This window comes from Anolis sagrei, chromosome 6, assembly GCF_037176765.1.
Source record: "Anolis sagrei isolate rAnoSag1 chromosome 6, rAnoSag1.mat, whole genome shotgun sequence".
NCBI lineage: Eukaryota > Metazoa > Chordata > Lepidosauria > Squamata > Dactyloidae > Anolis > Anolis sagrei.
In genome coordinates this window covers 58,860,557-58,872,578 of record NC_090026.1, presented here as the reverse complement: position 1 = coordinate 58,872,578, position 12,022 = coordinate 58,860,557, and the positions used below count along the sequence as shown (strand labels likewise).

Below are 12,022 nucleotides of genomic sequence, written 5' to 3'. Positions count from 1 at the left end.
GAGTGAGCTGGGAAAGAGACAGAGAGCACAGAATTCTGGGAAATGTAGTTTGGGAAGGGGAGGATCCCTGTGGTAGAGAATTCAAAAGGTCCTGCCTTAAATCCTTGCAGGATTTCACTTTTTTACGGTTAGTGACCAATTTGAGAAAAGAGGGACATAGTCTGGTACAAGCATATCAAAGTTAAGGGTGAAGAGAATTAAAACTTTAAAATAAGCGTATCATTGTTAGGACATTAATATAATTAACTTAGGAATCTAAGCTGAAAGCCATATACAGACATATACAGTGCAGTTGAACTGTGTTATATGAATTTACACTGACCCTATAATGCAGTTTCAAACTGCATTATATCATAGTGTAGATAGGGCCCTAGCTGAACCTTCTGATCATATTCATTAGGTCAAGGAACAGAAACAGCGTCTATTGTTGGGTAACTAACAGCCACTAATGTCATATTTTAATACTTGATTATTATGAATGATACACACAGCTATTTTTCCAAAGAGAATGAACCAAAATGTAAAACTCAGTTTTGTGGCAAAAGTAGTGATTTTGTTCTTTTTGCAGATTTTGTACTTTATTTTCAGGCTGTTTTTCTTTCCTCATTTTGGGCATCCAGGAACTCCTCGCCAAAAGATGGAAGTCGAGACTGTGAAAGTAGTAGGACCATGGCCAGCTCTGCATATCAGCATCAATAAGGTACGGGACAGGAATATGTGCTTGGGAGTGCCTTGTTTAGCAAAATCTCTCTGATGAGGTTGAAAAGTATTTGTAGGGATGGAAATCAGTTGACTGCAGAAATCAGGGGCTGAGACTGCAAACCCAGAGGCTTGTCAGGATTTAATCTCAGCAACTCATCCCAAGTGTATTTCCCCATGGAAAGAGATTATTTAAATCAGAAAGAGCGAAATGGCTTGTCCTAAACTGTGTGGCCTGTAGGCCCCCAAACTAAAATTTGTTAAATTGTGCACTTTTCAAATATTTTCCCATAAAACCATCCTGAAAGCTTCCCAGCAGCATGGACACATTCGAAAATACCTACCACTATATCCAGAGCCCCCAATACCTCAATTCCCTTCTGAAGTGAAGTGAATTGACATTGCATCTTCTTGCCATGTTGAGTGGGAATGAAGAGGAAATATAGGTATTTGAGCTTCTTTTGAGGTGCATGGTTGACTAGGGTTTGGGGGAGGAAATTATTCCATATATCCCATATAGTTGCTTCTTATGTTCTAGAACAGCGGTTCTCAACCTGGTGGTTGTGACCCCCAGAGGGATGCCTGGCCATTTCGGAGGGGTCGCGAAGCCACCTCTGTTGGCCCCGCCCCAAGGGCGCGGGCCAGGCAAGGGCTCCTTCGCATGAGGCCTGGCCTCGTGCAAATTCTGCCTCGCATTCTTGCCATCCAGTAAAGGTGCGAGGCAGGCGAGGGGTCCTCTGTGCAAGGCCTGGCCTCGCACAAAGCCTGCTTCACACTCTCATCATCTGGCAAAGACACGAGGCAAGTGAGGGCTCCTCCGCCTACCTCACCTGCCTCACATGCTCGCCGTCCGGCAAGGCCGCAAAGCCAGTGAGGGGTCCTCCGCGCGAGGCCTGACCTCATGCAAAGCCTGCCTCGCCTGGCTCTTGCCACTTGCCAGCCGGCAGGGATGTGAGCCAGGCAAGAGGCTCCATGTAAGGCCAGGCCACATGGTGGATCCTCCCACACCTGGCTGTCACTGCTTTCCGGGCTGCCGGAGGCACGAGCCTGTCTGTCGGATGTGGGCCCAGACTCCTCCAGAATGCATTTGAAGCATTTCAAAGTTTTTGCTCTATAAGAAATATTCCTTGATTACTGAGTAACTGTTTCTATTCACTAGTGTCGCTTCCTATCTTAATGACAGAGTGAAAATAAGAAAACCTCAGAGAGGGACTTTCATCATCATCTGTTGTCGTCACCCTCCTCTGTACCTGAACATTTGAAATGCAACATCCTTAAAGCGCAAGTGGAAGCAACTTTTCGAGGGAATGCTCAGGTATGTCTGCCATGACCTTAATATAATTGCTAGTCTCAACTGGAGTAAATCCATGGTAGCAGTGCAGTTTATATAACTATGAATCAATGGATCTATTCTAGTTGGAATTGGCAATGAAATTTAGGTTTGTGTGTCTTAATCTCCTGGGTGTGTTCATCATTTTATGACTGCAGTGTCCATCCATCAAGGCACCAAAACAGAAATGTCATACTGGAGTCTATTAACTTGCTTTCAATGGCCAAATGCAAAGAGAAAGATAATAGAGTAACACTTATATGGAGACAATTGTGGATTAATTGCTGTTAATAATAGCAATTAATAATAGCAATTAATTGCTGTTAATAATCCTATGAATGAGAAACTTCCAAGTTCTTCTCACTTTGTGCAGATTCTTGGCTATGGCTTCCATTAAGATGAATATACTCAATCAATTGAGTATATCCATCTATAATGCAGACTTTTTCTACTGCCTTCAACCTTACCAAGCATTGTTGTCTTTTCTAGTCAATCATGTCTTCTCATATGTCCAAAGAACAACAATTTCAGTTTAGTCATCTTGGGTTTTATAGACAGTTCAGACTAGGTGTTGCTGGACTGCAATTCCCAGCATTCCTCACAATTAACTATGCCAAGTAGGACTGCTGGGAGTTTCAGTTCAGCATCATTTGGAGGTTATGCTTTCATATTATGTAGTTACAAAGACCTAGTATGCAGTGGTAGAATTTAATTGCTGTAGTGGAATCCTTACACTGCTTAACTTTGGTTTAAACAGAGAGAAAATGAGTAAGGATTCTATTAAGTGTTCATGATCCCATTCTTATGGTCTAATCCTGTGGATCAAAAATATAGCCTGGAACACCTTGGATTAGTATAATGCAAATATACCCTGGAACACCTTGGATTAGTATAGTGCATTATGAGGTGACACACTGTTATTCCATGGACACAGATGCTCACAGATACTAAAAGATAAGGGAGTTGTGGGTGGACGGGAATTTTTCAAGAGTGAAATACTCAAGGCGCAATTGCAAACAGTGCCAACAAAGAGAAAAAATAGGACAAGTGCAAAGAAACCAGAATGGATGTCCAAAGAACTTCTAACTGTGCTAAGACTCAAAAGAGACATGCACAGGAAGTGGAAAATGGGAGAAATCACCAAAGAAGAATTCAAACAAATAGCCAAATCCTGTGGGGATGGTTCGCAAGGCTAAAGCACAAAATGAGCTCAGGGTTGCCAGGGACATTAAAAACAATAAAAGGGCTTCTTTTCTTATGTCAGTAGAAAAAGGAAGAAGGAAGAAGGGCCTCTTCAAGGAGATGGGGCAATGCTCACAGGGAAAAGGCAGAACTCCAGGAATACCTTGCCACTTTAAATGACTTCAAGTCCCCAGGGCCAGATCAACAACACTTCAAGAAGGGGAAAAAGGATGACCCAAACAGTCAGCCTCACATCGATACCAGGCAAGATTCTGGAAAAGATTGTTAAGGAAGTGGTCTGCAAACACTTAGAAAAAATTGCAGTCATTGCTAATAGTCAACACGGCTTTATCAAAAACAAGCCATGCCAGACTAATTTGATCCCAGTGATTCCTGCCATGAAAGCCTTCGAAAGCCTTTTTCGATAGTTACAAGCTGGGTAGATGCAGGGAATGTCGTGGATGTAGCGTATCTGGACTTCAGAAAGGCTTTCTACAAGGTCCCCCATGACCTTCTGGCATACAAACTAGTCAAATGTGGGCTAGGCAAAACTACGTTTAGGTGGATCTGTAATTGATTAAGCAGACAAACCCAGAGGATGCTTAACAATTTTTCCTCTTCATCCGGGAAAGAAGTGATGAGAAGAGTGCCGCAGGGTTCCATCCTGGGCCCATCCTGTTCAACATCTTTATTAATGACTTAGATGAAGGATATGATCATCAAGTTTGCAGACAACACCAAATTGGGAGGAATAGCCAACACTTCAGAAGACAGGAGCAGAATTCAAAACGATCTTAACAGTTAGAGAGATGGGCCAAAACTAACAAAATGAAGTTCAATAGTGATAAATGCAAAATACTCCATTTAGGTTGAAAAAATGAAATGCAAAGATACAGAATGGGGGACGCCTGGCTTGAGAGCAGTGCGTGTGAAAAAGATCTTGGAGTCCTCGTGGACAACAAGTTAAACACGAGCCAACAATGTGATGCGGTGGCAAAAAAAAAGCCAATGGGATTTTGGCCTGCATCAATAGGAGTATAGTTTCTAGATCCAGGGAAGTCATGCTACCCCTCTATTCTCCCTTGGTTAGACCACACCTGGAATATTGTGTCCAATTCTGGGCACCACAATTGAAGAGAGATATTGACAAGCTGGAAACTGTCCAGAGGAAGGTGACTAAAATGATCAGGGGTCTGGAGGACAAGCCCTATGAGGAGCGGTTTAAAGAGCTGGGCATGTTTAGCCTGCAGAAGAGAAGGCTGAGAGGAGACATGCTAGCCATGTATAAATATGTGAGATGAAGTCATAGGGAGGAGGGAGCAAGCTTGTTTTCTGCTACCCTGGAGACTAGAACGCAGAACAATGGCTTCAAACTACAAGAAAGGAGATTCCATCTGAACATGAGGAAGAACTTCCTGACTGTGAGAGCCGCTCAGCAGTGGAACACTCTGCCCCAGAGTGTGGTAGAGGCTCCTTCTTTGGAGGCCTTTAAGCAGAGTCTGGATGGCTATCTGTACTTTGAATGCAATTTTCCTGCTTCTTGGTAGAGGGTTGGACTGGATGGCCCATGAGGTCTCTTCCAGCTCTATGATTCTATGATTCTATAATTCTGTGATTCTAAGAGAACTGTCCAGGGACTTGAAAACACATTTTGCTCTATTGCCTTTATGAGCCTTTTGGGCACAGATGCAATAATAAAAGCAAAAAATAAAATAAAAATAATAAAAAATGTGACATTAGCATGCAGAATTTTAAAAATGTGTGTAATGTAAGTAATATAAAATTCTCTATCCTTGAGAAATTTTAAGAAATAAATGATTGTCCAACATCAGGATTGCTTGGACCATTGAGAATTTTGGAGTGAATCATCCTCAGTGGACCTCTAAAAGGGACATGAAATACAGAAATGTTGGGAAAGCTGTCCAGTAGCACCTGATTCCCAGTGGAGCTGGCACAGTAAACAGCAGACCATCAGAATCACTTCATATAGTTTGCTAAGATAGTGCCTCTCTTAAAAAATCTAACTAAACTTGTTTAGCTGCCTTCTCATTCACAGATCCCTCTCTCACTTCCTTCATTTCTCTACCATAATATGCCATGACATATGAACCGGCAAATTACAGTTTGCAGACAAAACTATGGAGTGTAAGCCTTCTTGAAAACATGGTTCAAAAGTGATGACTTTGAACTATTTGCCAATCTGTCTGAAACAAGAAGCATAAAGAGAGAATGCTTACGTAAGAGTAAAGGAAGCAATCTGATGCTTTGAGAGTCAGAGCCAGGCTTACATTTTGTGATATGTGCTAGATAAAGGTAAAGGTATACCCTTGACATCACTCTGGGGAGTGATACTCATCTCCATTTCTAAGCCAAAGAGCCGGCGTTGGCCGAAAACGCTGCCAAGGTCATGTGACCAGCATGATTGCATGGAGCGCTGTTACCTTCCCACCAAAGTAGTACCTATTGATCTACTCACATTTGCATGTTTTCGAACTGCTAGGTTGGCAGAAGCTGGGGCTAGCAATGGGAGCTCACCCCGTCCCATGGATTTGAACCACTGACCTTCCAGACAGCAAGTTCTGAAGCTTAGCAGTTTAACCTGTTGCTCCATCATGGCCCCATATGTGATATCATGGCAATAATTACATTCTGTTGGAAGTTAATCAAGGAAATAGAATCAGAATCAAAACTGTCAGAATCTTTGGATTTTGCAAGAATTACATGTTGTAACACTTTCAACTCATGTACAATTTTCTGGGATGCCATGCTAAAATTATGGCAAGGTGCAAATGTAAAGATTCATTGTCCTAATCTGCATATATTACAAAAACAGCTCAATGACTTTGATACTCTTGCCATAGGAGTCTCAAGATTCAGACAAGAATAATGACTGTGGTTAAATCACATTTTGGCCTTTTTCCTTCTGACATTGCATTTTTGTACACAGTACTTTGTGATGCTCAGAACTTTGCTATAAATCATCTCTTTGGATGAGCAATAAATTCAGCTCCTCAGGAGGCATACTCCTCTCCCCCATGTGTAAATTAATTTCAAACGCATTATTATGAGGGCTTCAACTCCCACCAACATCATGGTTACAATCAGTACATCACTGCTTATAATAATAATTTCATTCATTTTGTTTTAACTGAGAATGGGAATATGGTACAAACAGGATGGGCTGAGCATGTTGTCCAGAATGGCCAAAGGGAATGTAAAAATATACTGTAGTTGGCTGAGCAACATAACAGGTATTCACCACAGCATATGAAGATGTGTTTCACCTAGGGACTACTGAATGAGAGCATTCAGTAGAACTGCTAGAGATTTGTGTGTAAGCCTGGTACCTCTTTCTCAGATAAGGCACCAATTTCATTAATCATGATCAGCAAACAAATATCCCCACTGCACTAAAAGCTCTTCTTTTTTTCAGATTTACTATTTGAACTTTATCAGCAAACTTGAGCTGCAATGCTGGTTGCTGGCATAACTAGGGCAATGCATATCTATCTCATAAGAGAAAACACAGCATCAGGGATAAATTAGCTTTTGGGAATCATGATAATGATTATAAAACAGTGGTTCCAAACCTTCTTTTTTTTTTTAACCACTTTGACCAGGGTACAACATTAGTACCAAAAGGGTTACGAATCCGTTTTTGGTCAACTTTAGATTTGGTTTGGTTATTTGGGAGGCTGATTCAGAAAATTGCATTGGATAGACCACATCATTTAATAATCTAGAGTTGATGTGGTAGTAGTAATCTTTCGTGGGTAGTCAGTCTCTCCCCTCCCAACATCCCCATTGCCTCAGCACTATAAGTGGGTTTTGCGAGACCAGTAGTTTTCGTTACTGCGTGGTTTCAAGGTAATGGTGTAGCAATGGTGAGGCCATTTACCATATTTTCATTCTTGTGGACCACTGGTGGTCCACGGACCACACGTTGGGAAACCACTGTTATAAAAAGTAAACTCTGTCAGTGTCAAGAGAACCTGATCTGCTTGTTGGTATTGAAGACGGCATTCTTTGCCTCCTCAAAAAAGTCTTGTGCCATAACAGAGTACTGTGTATGCCTACATCATACAAATTCATATCTGATGCCACTGCATGCTTCTGATATGTTTACAAATATTACATTAATTTATGCGTATATGAACTGAGATTAGAAGTAGATTGTTTTGTTGGAAGGTATATATAATGTTGGATCAAGGGTGAAGCATAGTAGACCTTTAAGAATACAAAATATTCACAAAAATAGAAAAATCATGAATAAAAAACCCTGCTTTTAAAAGCTCAGAGAACACCTCTCTAAGAACCTCTTAAGTCCTCCAGGGTGATTCTGTATTCAACTTCTGGCAGAGGTTGGCCATAAAGTTGCCCTGGAGGATCTAGAAATTTCTAGATAGAACATATTAATCAAATCTGTAAATAATCAAGCCCACAAAAGTTAAACCTATAAATGTGGAGGGGTGAATTTATATCAGATTAATCCTTACTATTACCAATATTATAATGCAATATTTCCCATGCAATTTTCATTTAGACTTGCTAAAAGAACTTATTCCTTTCAGATATGTTTGCCCCCTAAATAATACTAAAAACAAGAAAACATTTCATTCGTTATTACAGCAGTTTCCCACAAATTCTTTGTTTATCCAGGCTATAGTTGTGACTTCACTTATTGGGAAGCAAATCCCACTGAAACATATTCATCAATGACAGTAATCTCAATGACAGTAATACAAATGGGGATTGCTTCCTACTTATTTGCTTTCCAGAGAAAAAAGGAGAGCTCCCTGCTTAATGGCCTTTGAGAATGGCCTCTAGAGAACAGCATAACAACTTTCAAATTTCCTCTACATTGTTCTAAGTTACAGCTATTCTTTTAACAGAGTGAAAAAGAAGAAACTTCCTCAGCAAATCCTTCCAAGATTTCCAGTCTTCATGAACCTAATGTCAGGTCTGTTGTTTCTTATTTCTAGCAATTATGTTATCAAAATATTCAATGAATTGAGTATATATTTGCCAAGGGCCCATAGATCTAGTTGCCAGTGGCAACTACTCATTCCCTAGCTGCCTCATACAAAGCTTACACACACAGCTCAGAACGGCAACTATCTTTCAGTTAGACAGGCATGAAAATCAATACACATAATGAGAGCACTTGACTCTTGCATCACCTTTGAGGAGAAGAGAGAACTGGCAAGAGAGATTCAGGAAACTGACTCCTCTAGAGCTCAGTGAAACAAGGTGCTGACCCTTCCCTGAATATTCTGGCATGCAGAGACAGCTTTGAATGAGAATGCCAATTCTAGCAGTGTGGGCTGGTCTTTGCCGAAGGAGAGAAATGACAGGAGTGTAATGGATTACACAACATCCTAAAGAAAGATGAGACGCCAGGATTGGATGAAGAAGACTTACAGCCCTGATTGTTTACAACAGCTCTAAAGATGAACTACCACACAAAATATCTAGCAGTGAGGTCTACCAGTTGTTCTCCAGTACTCCTCAGATTAAAAAAAAAAAAACAAATTGATATTGTAATTTGCTGTTGAAATTAAAACTGATAAATTAACTAGTCAGTTCTCTTTTTTTTATAAATAGTCTTTATTCAGGGTTTTGTTTTTAAGACATACAATTATACAATTATACCATTGAACATTCAACATAACACATAGAACAATCCAGGAGTTAGGGAGAGGGGGAGGGGGGAGGGGGGGCGGGCGGGGGGGGTCAGGGGGTTAGTGTTCAGTGGGATAGAGCTATGAGGACAACAACGCACATAGTTACAAAGACATCAATCAACGAATAACAGTCAACAGATGGGCTTCCTCTAAGATTCAGCAGGGTTGTACCAGTAACAGGGGGTTAAGTGTCTCTGTGCCATCTAATCAGCTTCCCTAATCTCCTAACATTATACTTTTCCTCTCTCTTAAGTAACGCCTAAATGGTTGCCAGTCGATCCTGCATCTCTTGCTGGTATCGTATGTCATGGTCGCTAAGGTGTCCATTTCCATTAGATGCCTGATTTTTAATAGCCAGGTATCGATTTTTGGTATCTCCTTGGTCTTCCACTTGCTGGCGAGCACTATTCTGGCGGCTGCAGAGAAATGAAACAACAGCATGTCTTTATTAATATCTAACTGAAAGTCTATCAGATGTAACAGATAATACTCCGCTTTTAACTTCATTTTTATCTGTAAGATCCTCTGGACCTCCCTATGTATCTCCCGCCAGTAGCCCCTGACTCTTTTGCACTGCCACCATGCGTGATAATGGGAGCCCAGTTGATCGCCACACTTCCAGCAGTCGGTATTAGTTCCTTTGTGAAATTTTGCCATCTTCTGGGGTGTTAGGTACCACCGATGAAAAACCTTTTGCCAGTTTTCCAGTATATTGGCGGATTTTGCAAATTTTAATTTTCCCTTCCATATAGTCTCCCACTCGCTTAGGAGGATGGAGTGCCCCAAATCAGCTGCCCAGCTGGTCATATTTTCCCTTATCACTTCCAGTTCGGTTTCCCACTCCAGCAGCTTCCCGTACAGTGCTCTGACCACTTTTTTGTCCTTTCCCATTATCGTGTCCCATAGTGACTCTTGTGAAGAGAAGTCTTGTTTTCTGTCTTCTTTGAAGCAGTCGGTTATTTGCATGTATTGGAACCAGGAGATCTTCTCATCCAAATCTCTTAATGAGTCTAAAGATTTCAATTTCCATTGGCCTTCTCCAATAATGTTTTGTAAGTGTGCCATCTTTCATTAGGTATTTCCCTTTTATGTGCGGCTTCAATGGGCGACAGCCAAAGAGGGGTTTTGCTGTATAGTTTCCCCTTGTGTTTTTCCCACACTTTCAACAGGGCAGCTCTTATAAAATGGTTCGTAATTTTTTTTTCAATTTTAGCCTTACCATGCCACAGATACCCGTGCCAGCCTCTTCTGATGTCGAAGCCTTCAAGGTTTAGAAGTTTTTTCTTTTTTAGAGTTGACCATTCCTTAACCCAGGATAGGGCGCAGGCCTCATAATAAGATTGTAGGCTGGGTAGACCAAAGCCCCCTCTCTCCCGAACATCTATCATTGTTTTATATTTGATTCTTGCCTTTTTCCCGCAACAGACGAATTTCATCATATCTTTTTTCCATTGGGCGAAGAGATGGTTGGTTCTGATTACCGGTATCGTCTGAAAAAGGAAAATCATTCTAGGAAGGAGATTCATCTTTATGAGGGCAATTCTGCCCAAGAGGCTTAGATTTAACTGCCTCCAGCCTTCCATCTTTTTACACATTTCTTTCCATGTTGGCTCAAAATTGTTCTTAATCAGCTGTGAGTTACTGGATGTAAGACATATCCCCAGGTATCTTATCTTATTGGTCACACAAAGTTTTGAGATGTTCTCTAGTTTGGTCTTCTTGGTTTTGTCCATGTTTTTTGTCAGGATTTTTGTCTTTGACCTGTTGACTCTAAGCCCTGAGACCTTTCCATATGTTTCTATCTTATCCATCCATTTTTGGGTTGTTTCAATTGGATTTTCTATTATGCACACTATGTCATCGGCATAGGCTTTTATCTTGAATTCATCCTTCCTGACCTTGGTTCCTCTAAGTTCTCTGTCCCTTCTGATATCTTCGAGGAGAATCTCCAGGGTCATAATGAATAACAAAGGGGACAGGGGACAACCCTGTCTGGTGCCTTTCTCTATTGTGATCTTCTCTGTATGCTGACCATTGATCTTTATCCTTGCGTTCTGCTTTGAATAAATCGTTTTTAGTGTGTTGATGAACTGGAAGCCCATATCCTTCTCTCTTACAAGTTGTAACATGAAATCCCAGTTGACCCGGTCGAAAGCTTTTTCTGTGTCTAAGAACAGCAGTCCGAGCTCTTTTTGGGGGTTGGCCTCATAGTACTCTAGTATATTGAGTACCGTTCTGATGTTTTCACACATTTGCCTTTTGGGGAGAAACCCTATTTGGTCTTCGTGGATTGTGTCATTGAGAAGTGTTTTGACTCTGTTGGCTATGATCCTCGTGAAGATTTTATAGTCGTTATTTAGGAGGGAGATAGGCCTGTAGTTTTTGACATTGTCCTCCTCTGTATCTTCTTTGTGAATTAAAGTAATCGTCGCCTCCTGCCAGGTTTCCGGCATCCTCGCATGTAAAAGGATGTTGTTATAAATTTCCTTTAGTTGCGGTGTCAACACTTCTTGGAGTCTTTTGTAATAAACGGCCGTTATCCCATCCGGTCCAGGGGCTTTGTTGTTGGGGAGGTCTCTGATGGCCTTGCCGATCTCTGACTCCTCGATGGGCTTGTTAAGGTTTAGTCTTTGGTCATCCGTCAATTTCTCTAATTTGTGGGCCCCCAGGTATTCGGTTACCTCTTCTATAGGGATGTCATCTTTTTTATACAGCTCTCTGTAGAACTCTTTAAAGTGGGTTCTGATCTTTTTCTCTGTGTGGTAACTGACCCCGTCCTTTGTGATCTTAGCAAGGTGCTGTTTTTGCTTTCTTCTCTGTAACTTTCTAGCCAACAATTTCCCTGGTTTGTTAGCAAAGAGATAATATCTTGCCTTGATATTTTTTAAATTTTTGGCTAGCAGCTCGAGTTGGGACGAGTTTAGCTGTTTTTTTAAGAATTCTAACTCCAGTTTAGCTTTCTTATTGCTTGGTTTCTTCTTCAGCAAGGTTTCTTTTTCATCTATTCTCTTTTGTAAGAGTGTCATCTCTTCATTCCTTCTCCTATTTCTGATTGCCCCTTGTTGTATAAACTGTCCACGCATATAGGCTTTACTTGTATCCCACACCACCTCCAGTTTGGTTTCTC

The 12,022-nt window shown here is 41.1% G+C and overlaps 1 protein-coding gene across 1 annotated transcript in view; it reads left to right on the top strand.

Moving 5' to 3' along the window:
- Positions 1-1,948: 1,948 nt before the first annotated feature.
- The window catches only part of LOC132782269 (band 4.1-like protein 4B), a 70,538-nt gene continuing 60,464 nt past the window's right edge, over positions 1,949-12,022 (top strand). Inside the window, exon 1 of the mRNA XM_067470140.1 lies at positions 1,949-2,014. Coding sequence (XP_067326241.1) covers positions 2,007-2,014 — 8 coding nt within the window. The 5' untranslated portion in view covers positions 1,949-2,006. The remainder of the gene's footprint in view (positions 2,015-12,022) is intronic.